General features: G+C 39.0%; 1 protein-coding gene across 5 annotated transcripts in view; it reads right to left on the bottom strand.

The window, feature by feature from the left end:
• PDE11A (phosphodiesterase 11A) overlaps positions 1–24,804 on the bottom strand; it is a 571,707-nt gene that overhangs the window by 87,397 nt on the left and 459,506 nt on the right. For all 5 annotated transcript variants that reach the window (XM_072612423.1, XM_072612422.1, XM_072612427.1 and 2 more), the window contains 2 exons: positions 19,081–19,190; positions 4,665–4,755 (listed from right to left, as the gene is read on the bottom strand). In XM_072612423.1, the coding sequence (XP_072468524.1) occupies positions 4,665–4,755; positions 19,081–19,190 (201 nt within the window). The remainder of the gene's footprint in view (positions 1–4,664; positions 4,756–19,080; positions 19,191–24,804) is intronic.

A 24,804-nucleotide genomic window follows, 5' to 3' on the forward strand; every position in this document is an offset into this window, starting at 1 on the left:
ACCCAGGGGACGGAGTCCAAGGGTAGGAGGAGTCAACTGTCCATCTCCAGCTACAGCACTAATACCCCCCATGGCATCGGGAAAATAAGTCTTGGTGCTAAGATACAACTAAAAACAGACTTATCTTGACTAATTAGGCTGAAAGACCTGGAAAGTATCTGTAAAAAAAAGTAGGATTTCATTTTAAAAAATGCATTTTCCTGACTTTCAAGGGCAAAGCCATAGAATAGAGGAATAATTTCAAGATTTGGAGTCGGAAAACTTGGATTAAAACCCAGACTGTGCTTCTTACTACCTGGAAGACCTTGGACAAGTCACTTAGGTATCTGGTACCCAGTTTCATCATCTATAAAATGAGGATGTTGGACTAAATGATCTCTAAGCTCCTGTCCAGTTTTGAAATTATCATCCCATGATGACTAGCAAAGTATTGTCTAGCAGAGGATTGTCAGAACTGACTCTAATATGTAGAAAAGGATGATTTGAAATAAATATATGATAGTAAATAGAATGGTTCTTGGATTCAGGCAGATGGATTCAGGTCCTGCCTTTGACACATTCTGGCTTTGAGACCCTGGGCAGACCACTAAGTCCCTCAATGCCCCAGGCAATTTTCTTATTAAAAATTGCAGAACACTCTTGCTGATTTTCTTTATATACAAACTTTCAAAACATTTTGTTGTTTTAAATAGACGTAGGGTTTTCTTTTGTTTAGGCTATTTGCTAAGCAAATCTTTCCTTCATAAATACTTCAAAGGTTAATTTCAAATAAGATTGTCTGAATATACACTTTCAACTTAGGAGGGACTTCATCAATGGGGTTTTATTGCAATTAGTTCCTTGTGCTCATGTGTGATGATCTTCATAGACAAGAAATGGGACTTGCTATCATGAAGTCTGGTTGAAAACATACCTAGGTATGTTTAGGATGGAAAAGAAAAGCCTTAAAGAGACATGAAAACTATCTCCAGGAAAAGCTGTCCTATGTAAGAAGATTTGACATATTCTGCTTATCTTCAGATAGTGGAACAATGACTAATGAATGATGGGTAAGAGGCTGCAGAGGGGCAGATTTAGACTGGCTTACAGTCAGGTAAAACAAGTAGAGCTACTCAAAAGTGGAATGTGCTCCCAGCCTTAGACACTTCTTAGCTAGATCCTGGGCAAATAACTTGACCTCTGTCTATAAAATGGGGATAATAATTGCACTTACCACACTGGGTTGTTGTGAGGATCAAATGAGATAATTGTAAAGTACTTAGCATGGAGCCTGGAACACAGTAAATGCTGTATAAATGTCAGCTGTAGTAGGAACTAATGTGTTCCCCCTCACTTGAGGACTTCAGGCTAAAGCTGGATGACGCTTGTTGAGTACATCATAGAAAGAATTCTTATCTAGGTATAGATTAGATCACATGTCTTCTGAGATTCCTTCCAACTCCAGGATCTTTGATCCCCAAAGATCAGAGACTCAGCTAGGTGGTACAGTGGACAGAGCATTAGGCCTGGGAGTCAGGGAGATGTGAGTTCAAATTCTGCCTTGGATACTTACTAGCTATGTGACCCTGTCACTTAACCCTGTTTGCCACAATTCCTTCAATTGTAAAATGTGGATAGGAAAAGTACCTACCTCACAGAGTTGTGGTGAAGATGGAATGAGAGAATATTCATAAAGCACATCGCCAGTCTTAAAGGGCTGTATAAATGTTGTTGTTACTGTCGTTATCTCAGTGTCATTTCTTTACCTTTAGTGAACACTATTCTCTGATCATATCCACAGTTATTGTAATTATTAATTATACTATCGTATAAGTTCCTTAGGGCCTAGCCCAGTAATTGTCCATAGTGGGTATTTCTTTGCTGAATGAACACATGAATTTGTATAGACATCTCTGGAATTTCCAACACAAACCTAGTGCATTCACCAGGACTGAGAAAAAGATGTGGCAGAACAGAAAAAGGAGTGGTTTGGAGTCTTACTTACATACACTAAGCATGTGACATTGGTCTCTTCACTTACATCCTCTGAGCTCTAATTTCCTCTGAAAAGTGGGGATAAAAATATTTGTCATCTCTTCATCATAAGGTAGTTTTGTAGATAAAAATGAAATGATTTATGGAAAGGGCTTTTTCATCACAGAGGATTCTGTTTTACTGGAGGTAGAGAGATGAGAAAGTGGAACTGTGGAAAGAGTCTGCTGTCAGACCCCAGTTCTAGTTCCAACTTTGCCCTGAACCTGTCTTGTGCCACTTGGGGTAAGTCACCCCATCCATTTAGACCTCTGTTGTTCAGTTGTGTCTGACTCTTTGTGACCCCATGTACCATGGGGTTTTCTTGGCAAAGATACTGGAGTGGTTTGCCATTTCCTTCTCCAGCTTATTTGACAGATGAGGAAACTGAAGCAAAAATTTGAAGTAACTTGTCCAGGGTCACACAGCTAGTAAGTGTTTGAGGTCACATTTGAACTCAGGTCTTCCTCACCCCAAGCTGACTGCACCACTTAAGTATCACCCCTTTGAACTTTACTAGTTTGTAAAATGAAGGGATTAAACTAGGTCGTCTAAGTTTATCTATACTTCTAACATTCTTAACATTCTATGTTCTATGAACAAATGGGAGACAACATGAATAGTAAATAAAGGACTGCGCTCAGAATCAGGAAGACCTGTTGTTGATGCTTCACTGTCACACATCTAGACAGTGTGGTCACGAGCAAATCCCTCCCACGGCCTGGGTCAGTCTCTAAGAGTACAAATTATAAAGGAGTGCCATTTGATGGGAAGCTTCTCCCCATAGAAGTAATCACAGGTCTGCACAGAAAGAAAACAAAAAGGGAATGTAACAATACCTTGGCTTGCCCCTTCAGATACTGACTCTGATTTCCCTCTCCTCTGTCTTGTCCTGTTCTGTTGTAACCTGTTCCTATGTCTGATCCATCCCATACCAACCATCCTTAAGCTGAAATTCTGCAAACATTTAAATGCTAACTATATGTGAAGTACGATGCTAGGCACTAAGAATATAGAAACAAAAATAAATCAGTATCTGCCCTTAGGAAAAATTCTCAAACCAACAGATTCCAGGGTATTTCTGCTTATCTCTGCTGGCTCCTTTCACTTGGGTCCAAGCATCTGTATTTCATTCAGAAGGGAGAATACACAACTACCAATCACTTCTCCCATTCCTACTCTGAATTCGGGGTCTTAGCTACAGATGGGAGTGTCAACTATCCTTCTTGGGGCCAAAGGCTTTTGTGAACTTGCAAAAGTCTTGTTTTTTTTTTCAAGACAAGCTGGAGGAAAAACACACCCTATTTAATGAGAATATTCCAGCAAAGTAGGGCCTTAATGATGACAATAATAATAATTAATGGTGCAGCTAGAGAACTGACAAATAATGGGGAACAGATGATCCCTTCCTGGTCTCACAAAGTCTGCGTGCTTGCAGAAAATTAAACAGATCCCTTCCTGGAAGTATTAACTCAGCAGCCTCAGTCACAGTCTGGTGGTAGTTGGCAGCTTTCTTTGTCAGGAACTGAAAGTGTAGAAAGGGACCTCCTCATTCTAAGCTCCTGTGTTGCCATCTGAAGGATAAATAGGGAAGATAATCTTAGTTCAGATGCTTCTTTCAGCTGGGTTCCTTGCTGACAAGCTTGTCCTGCTGGCAATTACAATTTCTTACTCTGTCTTGAAGGGCTTCCTCCATTCTACTAAGAAAACATATCTTTCTCATGCTGTTTTCCTCTCTGTAACCTTTCAAAATCGGTTTGCATTTCACAAAATAACTAGCCAGTCCTCTTGAGGCCTGCTACAATGGATGATCTATTTGCTTTGCCACTTCTTTGCTGAGTTCCTTATCCATTTACTGGAGGAAATAAATGTACTCAGATCATAATCTATGGGCAATGACATTCTTCGAGGGACAGCAGAATAACATCAACGAAAGCATTTTATCTCTCGGATTATGCTCGTACCATTTACACTTGACTGTCTTTCTACTTGGTGTGAGAGTAGGGGGAAGGTGATAGTCAGGTATCCAGCTAGAAAAGTATTTATTTTAGTTATTGTTGCAAGCAACTGTTATCAGTGATTTTGAAATCCTCCCAGAGGGCAATGATGGAATTTTATACATCAACCCTCACTGGTTGTTTTTAAACAGTAATCTTTATAGTATTTTGTAAAGACTAAAGGAAAAATGCATAGCTCTTTGAGTAAAATCAACAACTTAGACTTTGGTCAGGTTATTGGTACAATTTTTATTCAAAAGAAACAAACTATGCAAACATTAGTATTCTACCATGATGACTTGAAATACTTACCCATCAAATGACTAGAAATTGTTTAAAGCAATCTGTCCCTGCATATCTCTGTATTCTCAGGACTGAACAGAGCTTGACACATACTAAGGCAGTTAATAAATGCTTATTTATTCATCAATTCATCTTAGCAATCAGGAAAAATCAGGTAGACAGGGCCAGTGAAGACCTGGCATGTCATCTTAGACTAGCATAACAAGGACCACCAAGGAGTGGAAAAGTCCAACATTGAAAAAGAATATTCCTATTTGACCCAGGCTAGTCATGGTACTGAAAAAAAATTATTAGGAAGTAAATGCTTCTGCTGGTTTCTGGTTGAGAAGGCAGCTGGAGAAATTAGTTGTGTACCTCACTTTGCAGAATCATCACAGCATGGTTAAAATGATGGTGCTCCAAGGTAGCAGAAGTTCCATAAAGCTGGGCCAAAGCAGATCCACTCCTGAAAGAGAAGAATAAGGTAAGATATTATCCCCCTCGCAATAGAATCCCTTTAAATTTCAGGTCCTTTGGAGTAGTCTGAATGCCACCATGGCACCTGCTATATATATCCAAGGCAAGACCAGTCCAATGCAGGTGTTTGTGTGGTTTCTGGACAAGGGACCTGACTTAATTAAGAACATATAGTCATGTATACTGACAACCGGTTAATTTGGGGGGAAATGAAGAGGAGGTTAGGGAAAGTTGGGTGGGAGGGAAGGACAAATAAAAACTTGGCCAAAATGGAAAAGAATATAATGTAACTTCAAGTGGTGTAATGTAAAGAAGTCATTAAGATGGAGAAGCCAAGGTCCAAGTCTAAGAGTAATGAATAAACACATATTGAGAAAATCAATAAAAATAATTTATAAGTAACATTTGTAAAGCATTTTAATGTTTACAAAATACTTTATTAATTCCCTCAATCCTCACAACAACCCTGTGAAGTCAGGAATGTTATTAATCCCTCTGCACATGTGAAAAATTTGAGGCTTACAGACATTAAATAGTCTGCCCAGGGTCACTCAGTGGGTAAGTGTTTGAGGTGGGATGTGAACTTAGGTCTTCCTTACTCCACGTCTAGACGTCTATCTATTAATTAACCCGTGCTGATACTGAGGGTTTTCTGGAAGCATTTGTTGCTATGATGATGTGTTCCGTGAGAAAAGCACTGTGGGTTTCCATTTCAAAATAGTATACTTCTAGTTTAAGTGTAATTTTTAACGTAAATTTTTTGTAATTTTTGTTTTTACGTGACTAACGTTGCCCATTACATTTCTTTTCCTGTCTCCTCCTATAGAGCCGTGCTTTATAATGAGTAAAATCAAAAAGGTCCTAAATAAAGATGATATAAATAAAATAAAAGAGGGAGGAAGAAAAAAGTTCTATAAAGCTACCTAATATATCAAATAAATTTTATATTATATGGAGTCTTTCCTATCCAGGGTTCCTCACTTCTACAAAGAAGCAAGGGAGGCTGGAGGGTGGGATGTTCTATATGTGAAGGGAGTGCCTTCTCATTTTATTTCTTTGGGGCCACGCTTGGTCAATATAATCTCACAATATAGTTTCAGTTGTTGTTTTTTCCATTTACATTGTTTTTATCATGTACATTATTTTTCTGGTTCTGCTTACTTTACTTTGTATCAGTTCATGTAAGTCTTTCCATGTTTTTTGGTAGTCATTATTTCTTAAAGCACAGTGAGATTCCATTACTTTCGTTTACCACTACGTATTTAGGTGGCACGGTGAATGGAATGCCAAGCTTGAAGTCAGGAAGATTCATCTTCCTGAATTCAAATCTGGTCTCAGACACTTATTAGCTGTGTGACTTTGGACAAGTCACTTAATCTTGTTTGCCTCAGTTTCCTTATCTGTCAAATGAGCTGGAGAAGGAAATGGCAAACCACTCCAGTATCTTTGCCAAGAAAACCTCAAATGGGGTCAAAAAGGGTCACACATGACTCAACAACAACAGGATGGTTAGGAGGAACAGAAAATAACTCAGTTTGACTAGAACATGAAGTATGTATCATCAGTTTGGAAAGTTGGGCTTGGGTTGAATTGTGAAAGTTTTTATATGCCAAATAGAGGAGTTCATATTTTATCTAGGTGGCAATGCAAGACCATTGAATCTTCCTGAACACAAAATAACGTTGCTAGACCTATACTTTAGGAATTATAATTTGGCAGCTAGGTGGAGAATAGGTTAGAGAATAAAGAGACTGGAGGGAAAGAGACTATTTAAGAAGCTATTTCAATAGTCCAGGTAAAAGATGATGAGGGTGGCACCCATGTGAGTGGAGAGATGGAGACACATACAAGAGATACTTAAGAGGTATAACTGACAAAATTTGGCAGCTGATTGGATATAGAGTGAGAATGAAGAGTTGCCTATAACTTCTAGATAGTGAATATTGGTGACTAAAAGAATGGTAACACATCTATGTCCTGACTAGTACAAACAATGAATTATGTGAAGTGGTTGCATATATTTGAATTCACACTGTTCAAAGTTATAATTATGTAAAATAAGGTAATTGGTTCCAGAATAATGGAAATATGCAATATGAATTTGAATAATGTGACCACTTCTCTGGATTCATTGTTTGCATAAATCAGAACCTCGTTATATTTTCAACAGAAATGGGGAAGTTAGAAAGAAAGTGACTTTAGAGGGAAAGGTAACAAGTTCAGTATTAGACATATTGAGTCTGAGATGTCTATGGAACATGCAGACGGAAATGTCTAACCGGCAGCTGGAGAAGTGGAAGCTTGGTAGAAAAAGACAGGCTGAATAGGTAGATTAAGGAGTCATCTGTGTAGAGAAGACCACTGAATCATGAGAGCAGATGAGATCACCAAATATAGATTTAGAAAAGGACAGGACCTAGGACAGATCCCTTTACCTAGCAGAGGAGATGTAATATCAACAATCATTTTGCAAAAGAAGCTGAGAAGAATTGGCTGGACAGATAGGAAGAGGACACTTGGGCAAAAGATTAGAGGAGAGTGTAAAGTTGAACTGATTAACTGAAGTAAGCTCAGTGGCATGAAAACCCAGAGAAAAGAGAGAGTCCAGAAGGAATATTCATCATTTTCTAGGGATTTGGTTATGAAAGAGAAGAGAAATATAATGAGAAAGATTAAAAAGATGGCAGGAAGGAAACAAGCATTTAATAGACCTTGAGTGCCAGGCATTGTGCTAAGTTTGGAGAATACAAATACAACCAAAAAGACTGTCCCTGACCTCAACGGGTTACATTCTAATGAGGAAAGAAAGCACACTAAAGAGAGCTGAAAAGTGCGGTGGGACCCTCAGCATTATAGTGGGATGTTCTATGTTGAGAAAGCCTAAAGAAATAATGAATGTTCCAGGATGGAAAGAGTCCAGGTGCTAAGGGAAGTTCCAGTATGAGACAGAATAATTTGGAAGTCCAAGAGACAGGAGTAGGGCTGGGCAATGGTAAGGTAAAGTGAATGTGTGTGTGTGTGTGTGTGTGTGTGTGTGTGCGCGTGTACACACATGTATATGTATATTTCTTTATTTACTTATTTTAAGGATGGGAGAGACTTGGGTGTTTTTGTAGACAGGAAGGAAAGAACAAGTGGGTTGAAAGAGACTGAAAATTACCAGAATGGGATCGTTCAGGGAGCAATCTGCTGGCCAAACAAGGAGTAGGGGATAAAATTGAGGGCTCAGCATGGGGTAGGTATGATAATGTTCATCTCTTCGTCAGAGGAGAAAGTGGGAGATGATTTGAAATATGGAACTGGGAAGAAAGAGAGTATATGGAAGATGACTCAGTTTTTATTTTACTGAAGTATAGGGCAAAACGCTCTGCTAAGAGGGCTTGTGTAGGTGACTTGAGCAGAGAAGTTTTAGAACTGCTGCTATGGAAAATTGTGATAGAAAGTCAGTTGGGGAAGAAGCAAAAGAATTGGTGGGAAACCAATCTAAAAGGCCCAGTTGAGATCAGAATATTCAGTGGGCTGAAGTCAATTGTATTATTGTGTGACTCCCTTTAGTGGTGACCCAAGTACTTGAGTAAGGGTAGGGAAAATGATGAGTAGTAATCTTGGGTTGGGTTTTAGGCACGAGTAGCAATTAGACGATTGGGCAAAAGACTAGGGGTTAGAGGAGAGTATAAACTTGAAAATGAATTTAGGAAGGATGAGAGATTTGTGTCAGAGGAATTTCAGAGTTATACATTATGGAAGTGGAAACATATGGAAAATGATAAGAGCAAGGATATGATCACCTCTATGTGTGATGAACATATATATTATTGGAATTGAAGAGGTTGATGGACTTGGGAAGTGAAGCTTTTGAGGGGACATAAACAGGTGAGCTGATACTTTCCCTACTTTTTAAAGGATACTTCCTACAAAATTCAATGGCAGCTGTAGCTTGGTACTGGTGATCAGGTATCCTGCCTCCCTTCATGAGAAGTAAATTATTATTGGGAAATGTTGGACTTCATAATTGGAACACTTTCAAGACTAAGTGAACCAAGGATCTCTCTACTCATGTTGTATTTCTTTCCCCTTTCATCCATTTATATAAATCAACATGTTTCTTGGAGTGCATCCATTTGGATCTATTCCAAGAAGCAGTGATTTGACTCTTTCTTTCTAGACCTAACCTCTCTGCTGACCTCCAGTCTTCCATTTCTAGCTGCCTGTTAGACAACTTGACCTAGATGTCCTGCAGATATCTTCAACTCAATATGTACAAAACTGAACTCATCTTTCTTCCCAAGCTCTCCTCTCTTCCAAATTTTGTTATTCTTATCAAGGGAATCACCATTCTCCCAAGCTTCCAGGTTCACAACCTAGGTATCATCTTTGATTCCTCATGATCTCTCACCCCTGTATTCAAATCTCTTGCCAAAGCCTGTAGATTGTGACCTTTGTAATTTCTCTTGAATACACCGCCTTCTTTCCTTTATGCTGCCACTATCCTGCTACAGGCCCTCATTTTCTCATGCCTGGCCTCTTACAACAGCCTGCTGGCAATCTACCTGCCACAAGTTTCTTCCCCACCTTCAGCCCATCCTCCATTTAGCTGCCAAAGTGATCTTTCTAAAGCACAGGCCTGACCATATGATATCCTCCCCTACTCAATAATATCCAGTGTTTCCTCCTATTATCTCTAGAATCAAATAGGAAAACCTCAGCTTGGCTTTCAAAGTTCAAACCCCCCCCCCACCCTAACTCTCCAGTCTTCTTAGACCTTACACCCCACCATGTGTTCTTTGATCTAGGCCTTTTTCTTGCAGTTCTTGAAATGAGTCAGTCCATCTCCCTACTCCAGGCATTTCCTCTGACTGTCCCCCATGCCTGGAATGCTCTCTCTCCTCATCTCAGCCTGTGGGTTCCCTGGCTTTCTTTAAGTCCCACCTAAAATCTCACCTTTTACAGAAAGCCATTTCAAATCTCCCTCAATCCTAGTGCCTTCTTCCTATTGGCTCTCATATTTATCCCACCTATATCTTGTTTTAAATAGTTGTTTACATATTATCTCCCCCATCAGGTTAGGAGCTCTTCAAGGGAAGGGATTGTCTTTTACCTTTCTCTGTGTCTTCAGGGCTTAGCACAATGCCTGGCACATAATAGGCACTTAATAAAAATTTGTTAACTGAAACTATGACTGACAGAAAGCAAGAATCATTGGTAGGAGATCTTTGTGTATAGCTACATATATACAAATATACATGTGAGCATATAGGTGTATATATATGTGTGTGTGTATACATATATGTGTATATAGTGCATTGTATGTGTATAAAGTCTTTTTACCATCAAGACAGTAGACCTACCACATTTAGGTGATGATATCACAACCCTGGATGTGTTTACAAGAAAAGTAGAAATGGTATTAATGGGGAAAACAGGCATACGAGATTAAGTAAATACTGAAGAGATCTTTGCTAAAAAGAGTTACAGCTTTGAGAGTACTGAGGGACTTTTCTCAAAGTATCTGAAAGAGGAAACAATACTAAAGACAAGGGAAAAAAATCTTAAACCTTATTACTACCAAAAAGAAAGGTGACCAGAAGAACATCAATAACTACTGGCACCTATGTAACATTTTTGTAAGAATAGTCCATACACACATAGAAACATGAGGAGATTAGGCAGCACCAAGTAAGCTTTTACAAGCAATTTTCCACTATATAACCAATTTGAATCACAAAATTGATTGAAATCTGGAGAGAACACAAAAGCCTACCACTGCATTGTTTGTTGACTATAAAAAAAAGTATTTGATTCAGTGAAACAAAATAGAGCCTTGAAGTCTCTACTCCAATAAGATGTCTTTCATGCATCTGTCAATATTAGGCAAGATTTCTTGAAAGGTATAATAACTTTGTTTGATGATCATTAATATCAAGGGAGGTATAAAATGAGGTTATATATGCTTGCCAAAGAGGGCCTTCACCTCTGGCACAGAGGAGATCCAGTGAGAATATCAGTATAATGGAGCTTTTAGAGCATGCCCAGCCTGCCTGCATTGGAGTTCCTCTGAGCGGCCTTTGGAGGATACGGTATAGACTGTCTAGAAATGGAGGTCCTCTGCATCCTCTAACATGTGAGTGGAGTTAGCTTCCTTCGACTGGTTGTCTAACCAAAACAGACTGCATCTTTAAAACTGGAGAGACTTAGATATCTGCCCTGTCTGTGGAGCCCTCCCTTTTGCTGTGTCCAGAGGGTGACGATCTCAACTGATTCAAAGTGCAGGCGCCTGTGGGGTAAATGTGCTGGGTGGGTGGGGGTTCATTTCGTTGTTTCATGCTTTCTTTTCCATTCCTGGTGCTGGTGGGAATACCCACTTGGTGGCCTGGCCTTGGAGCCAGAACTCTAGGTCTAGGTGGGCTATTGAAGCCAGCAAGGCCTGCAGGGAAGTCCAGAGAAGCCAGGGTGCCTGGGATTTGAGACCAAGGGGGATCTTTGGACTTAGAACTGGGACTATTTGTATTGTAGGAAGCAAGCAAAGCTCTGAACCTTATCTCTTTCCTTTCCCCAGAGCCTTGAATTGGTGCAAGCGGGAGGAGGTTCAGTACCATGTTTTGGGGAGTAATTTGCATATTTGTGACTATACCTTTTAAAGTAAATATTCCTTTGCAAAAGCCAATCTGACTGTGGTTAAATGCAACCAGGGTACAAGGGACTCACATTTAAACTTGAGGAACATCATGAGTGGGGGCTAGAGCCATTTGCAGAGAACCTAGACCCTCCCCCCCCCAAACAGGAGTACCAGAAAATCGTGGAGGAGGGGTATAAATATGATATACTTGGCTTTCCAGGCAGTGAGGGCCAGGGTAGTCAGTGTTACATAAATTAAAGTGGGAGTTCCTATAGATTATGAAGGCCTGCAGTGTTCCACTTTGCAGGTGATATTTTGCTAACTGTACCAGGAAATAGAAAAAATATTGCATAACTTCCAAAATGCATTCTATGATCATTAAAAAGAGTTTAGCCTAACCATCCACACAGGAAAATCAAGTTGACAAAATGTGATAGTTCATCATATGCATATGATTGGATGCCCGACATAGAACTTCTTCACATGTGTATAAATATTCCATGACTTACAGCCACACTATATCACCAGAAGAATATTGATATTAAAAATATTAAAAGAGCTCTGCAATTTCACAAAGGCAACCCAGCCTGCTCTATTCCTGTTCGCTTTTGGACCTAATTCATTATCTATTTTCAGTGTCTATTGCCAAGCACTTTTAATACTCTGTGTCTCCCTGAAACTAGAGCTTACATTTTTAATACCAACATTGTTCAGATGATATATTGCCTTAAATCATGGAACTTTACAGTCTTTGGAGAGTTAAAGTTAGGGATTACCCAAAAAGGCAATGAGGCCCATGGCTGGGGAGCAGGCTGCCACACGTTACAAACAACAAATTAGGAAAAAGAAGCGGAGTAAAAGGATGTCATCAGGATATGTACATTTGAAGAAGAATGTGGCAAAAAGGATGGATAATGGAGGGATAGCTTGGCTTCCTCAGTGGTTTCTATATGAGACCAAATGAACTGAAAGAAATGGAACAGTTTGAGCAGACCTCCTCTGGGTGGACTCATAGGAGAATATGGGTTGCGGAGACTTGTCTGGGTGAATTGTAATTTGCTTTGTTGGAGGCAATACCCACATTGATAAAAATATAGATCCACTTGAATATTTAAAAATTTAATCAACTGAGTGGCTGGAAAGATGTGGTCTGCTACAGAGGATCATTTGAGAAAAAAACCTCATTCTTTTCTTATATTTTCATCATGGATGGTATATACTTACATGCATATGGATTAATAGTTATTGACATTCTCTGGATCAAATGACATAAAGGAAAGAGGGTCTTGGAGTTGGATGCTGTAGGTTCAAGTTCTAGTTCTGACACATTCTACCTATGCAACCTTGAGCAACTGGCTTCATTTTGGGGGGTTTCAGTTTCCTTGATTTTCATCTTGTTTTATGCAGTTGGGTAGAGCAGTGGAGACGGCTCTGTGCCTTGTGTCAGGAAGACCTGAATTCAGATATGACCCTAGATACTTCCTGGCTATGTGACTCTAGGCAAGTCACTTAATCTCTGTTTGCCTTGGTTTTCTCAACTGCAAAAATAGTGTTAATGACAAGATACCTGCTTGTTGTAAGGATTAAATGAGATCTTATCTATAAAGAGATTAGTACAGTATCTGGCACATAGTAGATACTACATAAATTCTCTTCCTATCCCTCCTCCCCGTGAAATGAAGGTTTTCTAAAGTTCCTTGGATATTAAAATCTTGTCTGGTTTTTTCAATTCTTTTGGTATTTTCCCCTTCCTAAGGTAGCTTGTAAAGTGATCCCTCATTGCTTTCAAGATCCTGTCCCACAGAGTTCTTCAATGTATGTTTACTTGTACACACACACACACACACACACACACACACACACACACACAATATCGGTACTATTCACTAGCCAAATCTTATTCTGAATGTTAAAAGGTAAGTTTCTGAGTGCAGGGTGTATCGAGAACAGTCAAGAGTCAGAGAACACTGGGTTCAAGACTCAGGCCAGAAACTCAGTGTATAGCTTTGAGAAAGTCATTTAAATTCTCTGAGCCTCAGTTTCCTCATCTATAAAATGGGGGTGATAATGAATCTAGCATAATCCGTCCCTGAGCATTGTTGTAAGGGTCAAATGAAATATCACAGGTGAAAGCCCTGTATGAAATTCTGCATGATTATAATACATATATAACATATATGTATATATACACACAAACATGTTTCATGCATCTATATCATATAAATCTATAGTTCTATTTGTGAAATGTGTTGTTAATAAATTATTAGATTATGGAATACATTAAAGTTATTTTTTTTCCTTATGCAAAGAGGAAAAGCATCAGGGAAAAAAAACTTAGAGGAAGGGAAATTTAAAAAAATAAATGAAATACTGTACTTTCAGGTAGGCATCCCCTAAGCTTAGGGGGCTTGAGCAAGTAAGCTGGCAAAGACAGTAACAATGCAAAAGGAAGTATCTATCAGCAGCTTTCCTGGGTATGTATATTCTTAAAAGAAGATTACTGAATGCAATATAGCACCTGGCTTAAAACATTCTAGGAGGCAGCTTAAAGGAGGAAAGCCTAGGAAATGTAATTATGAAATTGAGGACTGTTGGGAGGTGGAGGGGAATGGGATTGGACTGTCACCGCAGATTAATGTGTACCAGTATTTCACTTCTGGGACGCAGCCTAAAGCGACAAGATGGGTTTTCATTCCCAAGAAATGAGTAGAAGAGATTATGCTAGAAATGAATAGAAGGAGTCTCCTAGGAGAATATACTACAAAGCTGCACCATACTGATATTTAATCATCAGGGGCAGCTGTAATAGAGAGGGGGCTGCCTGGGAAACATCATCCCTAGAGAAAACAGGGCAGAGGTGTATTAACAGAGCAATTTCAAAGGACCATGGTATTGCTGCCTTCCAATGACTATTGATCATTCATTGCACTCACACCAATACTTAAAATTAAAGATAAAATATGAAAATGCAAAGGTTCATTCATCAGTGAGACTGAAATAATACATCACATGTTATTAATAAAGTTGCAACTCTCTTTTTAAGGGGAATTTTGCACTTTCCATTGCAATTTGCACTCCTCTTAGCATCTTCAACAATTTCTGTATAGCCTGATATTAAAACTCTTTGGGTTTGTACATTTCAGTCCTCTCTTTCCAACTAAGCCAACAAGTAAAGATGATAAGGACAAAGACTTCTCTTGGAGAAATGAGCCGAACACTGGCACGTTCATTGACCAAATCTTATTCTGAATGTTAAAAGGTAAGTTTCTGAATGCATAGAATAATGAAAATAGTAAGAGAATGGGAGTCAAGAGACCGACCACTCACTGGACTCAAGTCTCAGCCCAGAAACTCATTGTGTAGCTTTGCGTATGCCATTTCATTTCTCCAAGCCTCAGTTTCCTCATCTATAAAATGGAGGTGATAAGGATTCTTACACAGCCCATTACCAAATGTTGTAAGAGTCAAGTGAAATATCACAGGTGAAAGCCCTTGGTAATTATGAAATTCTCCATAATTATAAGCTATAGTTATAGTGCCCATTATAATTAATAGCACCCATTATAATTGAGTGCCCATTATAGTTGAGGGGAAAAAACCAGTGTGGTGTGCCACTGTATGTCCTTAGTACAAAACTGACTCTAATTGGTGCAAGGCTGTTGACAATTCTGTTAATAATATGTGTATCTGAAAATATATGTGAGAGTAATACACCCACATTGAAAGTACAACAGATAACTTTGTATTAATACAGATCTCATGTAGCATGAAGATGGAATAGAAGTCAGCTACCAGTGATTTTTTTTAACTGTACCTGGGGTTTCATCCATATGGGGAGCTCTCAATGAGAAAATGTCTTTCCTAATGCACCTTATATTCTCAGGGTCACTGACATGCTAGGTGACTTATGTAGAATCACATGACCAGTAGGCATCAGTAGTGAGTCTTGGACCAAAGTTTTCCCGTCAGAGGCTAGCTCTCCAGGTTACCTTGATATCTATTAAACATGCCAGGAGTTGGATGACCTTGGGCAAATGACTTACCACATCTAAGCCTCTGTTGCCTCATCTGTAAAATAAAGGGATTCTACCAGATAATCACTAAGATTCTGCCCATCCCTATGCTGCTATGATTCTGTCTTGGACTATGGTGTCAAAAAATAAATGCAACAATAACAACTCACTCACCGATGGGTCATTTCTCTTTCTGCTAGTTTCAGCTGTTCAGAGTATGTCTGACCAAAAGGCCTGTGGGAAGCCAACTCGGGTTTTACAAGTTCCATCAACCAAGGTCTATGAACGTTACTCACTGGTGGTGGTGATGGTGGGGCTCCCAGGTCCTCACTCAGAGCCTATTTACTTCATGCACAACTCTAAAAATGTTGGTGATTTTGCTTCCATGGTCTGAGGCAGTTCATAAGAAGCTTATTATAAGTAGCGGTTAGGAGAGAGGAAGGAAAGAAAGGGGAAGGAAGGGAAGATTCCAAAAGCAATTATAGTTACTGCTTCAAGAATAGCCTGACAATGAGGGAGAAGACAGTATAGCTATTTAAAAAAATAGCAGATAGAAGGGCTTAAAGGAGATATTCTAAGGCCATTCACAATAAGGCAAACTACCAAACATACCTTAATCCTACCTGAGATTATCACTGTATTATAGCACAATACACTAACTGAGTCTCACAATTATATCCTAGAGTCAGTTTTGTACCACACTTTATAAATATAATTTTATTTTATCCTCACAACAACTCTAGTTACTATTATTATCCCAATTTGCAGATGAGGAAACTGAGGCAAACAGGGTTAAATGACTTGCCCTATGTCACACAGCTAATAAGTGTTTGAGGCTGGATTTGAACTCAGATCTTTCTGACTTGAAGTTCAGTTCTAGACTGCCAGAAACATTTCTGTATTGATTTGACATTTATCTTTGTACCTCTCTAGCACCTAACACAACACAGTGACTGATAAACTCTTTTTGTGTGTACTCCAAAATCATATAATTATAACTACATCCATGTATGACATGCATAGACCTATACAAAATCATGCACAGGAATTCTTGAGCATGGAGTGCAGAGAATGGTCTATTGTAAGTACATTTCCACCACAGGAGGGGGTGGCCCATTCCCAAGAGAATTTGACTTATCCCCCCACAGGAATTACAGGGTGGGTAAGGAGAAAGACACCATGGTGCAGGGTCTCTATGGTAGCACAGAAGCAATTATGCTATGTGGTGGCATGGGCCAGAAGATAATCATGAGACAAGGCATAGGACAGTAATCTCTCTTGGAGAGGATGCTTACCATTTAGGGAAGAAGGGTGTCCCACTCCCGTAGGTGTTACTACCCTAGAGAAAAGCCCCATTCATCCTGCATATTTAATAATAGCTAGCATTTACATAGCACATTAAGATTTGCAAAGGACTTTACAAATATTATCTCATCTTATCTTCACAATAACCCTGGGAGATATGTGCTATTATTATCCCCATTTTTCCAGATGAGCAAACTGAGAAACAGTGGTCAAGTGACTTTCCCGGTGACAGAGCTAGTAAGTATCTGAGACTGAATTTGAACTCTGGCCTTCCTGACTCCAGGTCCAGTAACTATCCATTGTACCACCTAACTGCCTATTGACATTTGTCATGAGTATAACAGCTAACCAGTATGATTCCTATATGCAAACAATTTCATTGAATGTCTACCATGGGTAGCTGACTACATATTAGTCAACTAGTACTCAATAACTAGCTGACAATTTTGTACCTAGAAAGTCCTTGAATTTCCTGATTTCCCAATTCTTGTCAAGGGTACTACCTTCATTCCAGTCACCCTGATTTGCAACTTCAACATTATCTTCCACTCTCCACTCTCACATACCCCATCCAACCAATCAGTTGCCAAGTTTTGTTTCTAACTCCCCATCTTTTGCATGTATCCTCTTTCTTCTATTCCTAGGCCCACACGCTGGTTCAGTCTCTCAGCCCCTCTTGCCTGCCTGGCTCACTGCAATAGCCCCCAAACTGGCTTCCTTGCCTCAGATCTCTGCCTCCTTGAATCCACCTACTGCACAGCTGCCAACAAAAATTCTTTAATGTGTTATGTTTATCCAGGTTTTCTCATTACTCAAAATTTTCTCTACTGTCAAACAAAAATGGCTTCTTTTGTCATTTTAAACCTCTTCATAACTTGAGTGTTTTCCTATATTCCTAGTCTTCTCATAGTGTCCATTCCCAAGTACTCTCTCTGTAGACCAGCTGTATTGGCCTATTTGTTCTTCCTCATACCTAACACTCCCTGCACTTGGAATACTCTCTTTCTTTGCCTCTGCCTTCCAGAATTCTTGGCATTCTTCAAGATTGAGTGGAGTTACCATCCGCATCAGGAGGCTTTTCCTGGTTCCCTCAGCTATTAGGGCTGGCTTGCTGTTGCTTGCAAACATGTTTCTCCTCCCAACTCTGAACATATTCACTGGCTGTCCCCTCATGCCTATAATTCTTTCCCTCCTCATTTCTGCTTCCTGGTTTTCCTGGCTTCCCACGTGTTGCAGTTAAAACTTCATGTCCTATGTGAAGCATTTCCTGATCTCCCTCAATGCTAGTGCCTTCCCTCTATTGATTATTTGTAATGTATCCTGATATATCTTTTTTGTACTAGGAGGATGTGAGTTCAAATGTGACCTCAAACACTTACTAGCTGTGTGACCTTGGTCAAGTCACTTAACCTTATTGGCTGGAGAAGGAAATGGCAAACCACTCCAGTATCTTTGCCAAGAAAATCTCAAATGGAGTCATGTAGAAGCAGAGGCAATCAACTGAACAACAATAAAAATTTGCATGTCATCTCTCTCATTAGACCGAGCTTTTTGAGAGCAGAAACTTTTTATTGATTATTTCCTATTTATCCTGTCTATATCTTGTTTTGCATAATTGTTTACATATTGTGTTCTAGGTTGTGAGCTCTTCAAGGGAAGGGACTGTCTTTTGTCTTTCTTTGAATCCCCTGTACTTCGCCTGGTACATAGTAGGTACTTAATAAATGCTTATTAACTGACTGTATGTACTTTATACTTATTTTTGTATATAGTTATATATGTAGATGTTCTCTCCTCCATTAGAGTGTAAGTTCCCTGAGGCTTGGAACTACTTCTTACTTTTTCTTTGTATCTTCACTGCTTAGCATTGTCTGGTACACAGTAAGTACTTAATTAATGCTTATAATTTGACTGGTTGATTGATCCTGTAGATTCATACCATGATAATTTGCACAGTGCTACAAGCACCACATATTAACAGATATGTCCAAAAATGTCTATCAGAGAATGAAGGCATAGTTCACTTTATGTTCTTTCCTAAATATATTTTAATGCAGAATTCAATCCAGATTTTGATGACAAGTAGCTCCTATGGTTATGCATTAGAAGAAAGAAGCCCTTTTAAAAATTGAGCCTTGTATCTGACTGGGGTCAGTAGGGACAACCCAAATCAAAAATCATGACAGGAAGGGCAAATTTGCAATTAAAAAAGGAGTAGGGAATTATCAAGATGGATGGGTCCCCAAGACACAGAAGCCAGAGCCCCTGTGGCCTTGGCCAAGGATGCCAGAAATGAATACTCTTATTCTCCAGCACTCGTCACCTTTGGCTCTGAACAGAAGGGCAAATGCATTAAAATAGCAACAATTAGAACACTTACTTAGCTTGGAAGGCATTGTTGGTTCCCCTGTGGTCGAGGTCATGACATAGGCAGCCCACAATCACCGCTAAAATTTCCACCTCAGTCAAAATCTCCTGAAACCCAGCCGTCTGGGAAGAAGGGAAAAATGGCAACTGTAACTACTCAGAGCAGGAAGGATGGATAACGTTAGTCCGGTGAGTAACAATCAACTGTTTTTAGACCAGCATCATTTAAGGAAATGATTAACTGCCATCCACCATAAACTACTGTAGGTTGGGTGGCCAGTCTAACAGCATCAGGTCCCTGCAGTGATCAATTACTTCCCTGTCACATTTACCCATGCCCCAAAACCAAGACAGGGCATGTGGTGTGTGTGTGTATGTGTGTGTGTGTGTGTGTATAAGAGAGAGAAACCAAGGCAATAAGGGTAATAATTTTGACTCCTTAAGACAAAAAGCTTCATTTCTAGTTAAACAAGAATATACCAAAGTTCTGGAATAAAGCATATTCTATTGTTATTAAAGCTTAATGGAGAGTTACTGTAATATTGAGTAGTAAAAAAAAAGATTAATTTAGATGTGAGTGCTATTGGATAAACAGGTGCCTTTATATGACAGCAGAAAGAGGCAAGATATTTAGAATTAAGAAGAAAATGTTTCTATTATTAAAGCAAGTATTTACTATGATTGATCATTAGCTATGAGGAAGAAAATAGAAGGTGTTCAAGCCATGAATTTATTGAAATGAATAATTTATAGGCCACAAAGTCTCTCTCAAAGTCCTCCTCTTAGCCTCATGGGGACATTGGACTTTCAGGGTCTCTCCTAGTACAGTATAAGTTCTGGTAGGTGTTACTTACCTGCAACAGCTTCAAGTATCTGCTTAGGTGATGGACTTCCATCCAAGGATGAAGGCTCATCACCAGAAGACTGAGATTAAGGGGAGGCAATAAGCATTTGTATAGATAGTACCTACTACATGCTAGGCACTGTGCTAAGCTCTTTAAAAATAATATCTCACCTGATCTTCACAACAACCCTGCAAAGTAGGTGTTATTATTCCATTTTACAGTTGAGGAAATTGAGGCATGCAGATATTAAATGACTTGCCCAGAGTCATAGTCAATAAGTATCCAAGACCAGATTTGAACTCAGGTTTTCCCGGCTCTAGGTGCTACCAGCTACCTCTGTGATGAATTATTTTAACCAAACTAATCCATGAAGAAGACCTTCTCCTAAGACATGAAGGGGGTTAAGATTTGCATAGGTGGAGAGATTTACACTCTGAAGAAATCACAGACTTTTTGCTTATTTATTACATAAGTTTTGTTTTTACCGTTATTTCCTTCTCAAGGATGAGGAGATGTAGGAGAGAGAGAAAATAAGCGCTTGTTAATTTAAAAGTAATTTTGAAAAGATGTCACAAGAGGGTTGGATTAGCTGTAATGGATTCACTGGATGAAGGTTCTTTCCAGCTCTAAAGGATTATGAGTTTCACATAGATTGAGGACCAAGCATAGCCTCAGTTCCTCAGAATCCCTCATCATTTTTCTCTTACATTATGCTAATAAAATGAATAGATAAGGAAGATCTCATTCTAAAGAGGCCTCTAATACAATTTCCTAAGCAGCTGCAACAGGAACGAATTTTTAACAAACTGTTCAATTTTAATGCTTTTCATGAACAGGAAAAAAGTAAAGTTCAGTGGTTTTCTCTCTAAATAAGATAAAAGTTGTAGCTATCTCAGAAAGATAACAAGCTGCTAATCATTTAGGATATGCCTCTCAGGACTGAATTTTCTGGCTTTCCTACCTGCCCATTTCACTGATCATTGTGATATTCATATGTGTGTGTGTGTGTGTGTACATATATATATATACATATATATATACATGTACACACACATATATATATCACAGTAATTGGAAGTCAGGACAGGGGAATCAATCAATCAACAAGTGTTTCTTAAGTACTTACTTTATACAGTAGTATACTACAAGTGCTACAAGTTGGGACAAAAATGAAGCAGCTCCTGCTTTCAAGAGGTTCTCATTCATTGGGAGAAATAACATGGACACATGCAAAGAAGTAGAAAATATATATGAAATAGATGCAAGGTAAAGTCAAGGGGTAGAAAAGAATCCAGTATCTGGAGGTAGCAGGAAAGGGGTGAGGGTGGGGTAGTAGTGACACTAAACTTTGATAACTTTAAGTAGTACTTAGTGAATCAAGGTTTAGTCACAGTGATTTCCCTAAAACAAGAACCCTCTGGTTTTGAGGTCCTTATACTTCTATCATCCATTGTTCTTTATCGGACTGGACAGTTAAAAAAAACTGACTGAAGAACTAAATTCTACATTTCAAAATGTATACAGTGTGATTAGTAGCTTAATTGAAGATTTTAATAATTACTATAAGGTCTGGTTTGTATACTTTAATAATTCTCCATATAATCTATCCATGCTAAAACATGACTCCCATTGCAATGATTTCACTCTCAATCCAGAATCCGTTATGTTGATTGAGGACTTTAGTAACCAACAAGAAACGACACTTAAGTGGTATGGTGGATAGAGTGTCAGACCTGGATTCAGGAAGATTCATCTCCCTGAGTTCAAATCCAGCCTCAGACACTTATTTGCCTTGTGACTCTAGGCAAATCACTTAACCCTTTTGACCTCAGTTTCCTCCTTTATAAAATGAGATGGAGAGGGAAATGGCAAACCATTCCAATATCTTTGCTAAATGGGGGTCACAAAGAATTTTACACAACTGAAAAATGACTGACCAACAGCCTAGAAGACAGTCCAAATAAGTTAACCTGCAAGAGCTATCAAAAATGGAATACTTTACTTGTGATTTCATATAGAAAGTAAAGCAAAAATTTAAAAATATCACAGTGAACTACAGAAAGGATTTGCTTCTGAAATGATAGAAATAATAATACAACAATTTACCATTTTATGGTCTACAAAGTGCTTTACGTATTTGTGAGATAGCTGCAATACTACAACAGATATTATTATTCTTATTTTCCAGATAGGGAAACTGAGACTCAGGAAGGTGAGGTGGTCCAAAGTCGCATAACTACTGAGTGCCAAAGCCAAAATTTGGACCTAGGCCATTTGACTATAAATCAGTGTTCTTGCTGCTTTACTTTGCCATTGACTGGAAACTTTGATGGGGAGGAATATTTTCTTCCCCTAGTCTGGCCATCACTTTCTAGGTAATTCACCATGGAGAAGACCTTTCACTTCTTTGGTGACTGTTTTTCTTTGACCACCATTTTGGGAAAGCTCCAGCCACCATACCTCATTTTATTGCCGGCTCTCTGGTCATAGATTCCTTGACAATCACCTTGTTCCCAGATGGAGTGTTTCAGTTTACTCTCCTGCGGCCTGACTCATATCCCTGTAACTTTCTGGGCAACAGTAGCTATCCTTGGCCATTCACCCTTTGTGTGTCATTGAGCTTTGTACGCCATCTCCTCCATTTGAATTGAAGTTCCTCAAAGGTAGGAACTATCTTTGTTTTTTATTTGTATCCCTTATCCTTTATTTGTATTCCTTATAATTAACACAGTGCTTGGCTCTTGGCATTCAATCCCCTTTTTCAGTACTCTAACTCTCCATGACCCCATTTGGAGCTTCCATGGCAAGGATACTGGAGTGGGGCTTGCCCTTTTCTTCTCTAGCTCATTTTACAGATGAGGAAACTGAAGCAAAGGATTAAATGACTTGCCCAAGCTCATAGTAAGTGGATGATAAATGCTTTTTAAATTTATTCATTTATTTCATGCATTTCAGATTTACTAATACCTAACTATTGTCAAAGGACAGGGATCAACTAGAAATAGGAAAACTGATTAACAGCTTAAATGGAAATAAAAAAAATCTAATGTCATCCTTAGTATGGCAAATCAAAATCTTAATTCATCACCAGGTTAAAAGGTCATTAGATTTAAAAAAAATAGAACATATTTTTCTACCAATTTGTCCAGCTATAATTTTGGCTAGAAATCCATTATCTTATCTTAAAGGGCATAAACTATGCCATAAAATATCTTGAAAAGCAGCACATTGTCTAGAAGACAGAGCAAATAATCATAGCTGATATTTATCATGTGTTTTAAGTTTGCAAAGCACTTCACATACATTACCTCAGTTAAGCCTCCCAGCAAACCTGTGGATGGCACGATAGCCAATGTCATAATAGACTTACAGAGCCAGAGGTGAGTACCTTTCTCCTCATTACGATTATATTATTATATTATGGACCAGGCCTCTGCCTTTAAAGGGGGAGGGGGCGAAAAAGAGGGAAGACTAGCTAAGCCCTTATAGGATGGGTCAGACCTGGATTTTTTTCTCTTCTTGAAGCTCTCCAGGGATGGAAGCTTCTCTTCTTCCCATTGCATTGTTGTATCATTTTCACAATAAATGAGTTCCTTCCTCCAGGCAAAATCTCTCTGATTTTCAGTTAAGCCCTTTTCCTTTTGATTGGCTGTCTGTGGATGAAAGGACTGTGCAGTCTTTTCTTTGGGATAGACCTTTTATACACTTAGACACAGTAATTAAGTCACCTCTTATACTTTTCTCTTTCCTAAGTTTAACAACCTTAGCTCTCTTGATGTTTTTTTTTGCTATCCCTATTTCTCATTTCTTCAATCATTTTTTTTCTTTTTCTTTTTTTTTTTTTGGAATAAGAATCCCTGACTAGAGGTCAGAATGATTTCAGGAACTTAGAATTCTATTTACTTCAATAAGCTCCTAATAATGTGTGCTCAGAATGGAGCTAGGTACTATTGGGGATGAAAAAACAAAACAAAATAAAACAAAACATCAAATGAGCAAAACAACCCAAACAGACCCTCTGCTCTCTAGGACCCAATGGTAATAATAATAGTAATATATAATAATAGTCATAGTAATAGCTAACACTTAGCTTACTATTTGCTAAGCACTGTGCTAAGCAATGGAGATAGAAGAAAAGGAGCCTACAGTCTGATTGGGAAGGTGACATGCCAACAACTACATACAAACAAATTATATACAAGATAGATTGGAAATAATTGACATGAGGAAGACACGGGAATTAAGGGTGATCTGCAGGAAAGGCTTCCCTAGAAGATGGGATTTAGCCGGGACTTGGAAGAAGCCAGGGAGCCAGGAGGTGTCAGTGATGGAAAGAGCGAGTTCCAGGCATAGGCAACAGCCAGAGAAAATGCGTAGGGCTGGGAGAGGAAGTGTCTTGTTCATGGAATAGTAAGGAAGTCTGCATTGCATATCATATGGCAGTAATGGTGGGAGGGGAGTATAAAAGGTGTAAGAAGACTGGAGAGGAGGACTGGGCAGAATTCTGGACTTGTGCTAAGGGAAGGCCATGTTGGCCTATTGTCTGTCAAATGACTACCTTGTAAATGCAATCTAGAAATAGATTTAGATAGAGATCCCAAGACTGGATTGGTTTTGCATGTATAACTAGTCTCAGGATCAATCCAGCTCACTACATGTGATACTGCCATGTTCCCAGAAGTCATTTTTGTTTGGAGATTGGGGTGGTGAGGTAGGACATCATGGTCACACCTATGCTCTCATCTCTGTGAGGAACTCATGGTGTGGACACTCCATTCCCCAATGCAGATAGGCAGATAATCTATATAATTTAAGGTCATAGAGACTTGCCTAGAGGTGTACTGAGAAGTTGTGACTCAGTCATGGTTCCATTGCTAATAAGTATGTAGCAG

Source organism: Notamacropus eugenii, chromosome 5, assembly GCF_028372415.1.
Source record: "Notamacropus eugenii isolate mMacEug1 chromosome 5, mMacEug1.pri_v2, whole genome shotgun sequence".
NCBI lineage: Eukaryota > Metazoa > Chordata > Mammalia > Diprotodontia > Macropodidae > Notamacropus > Notamacropus eugenii.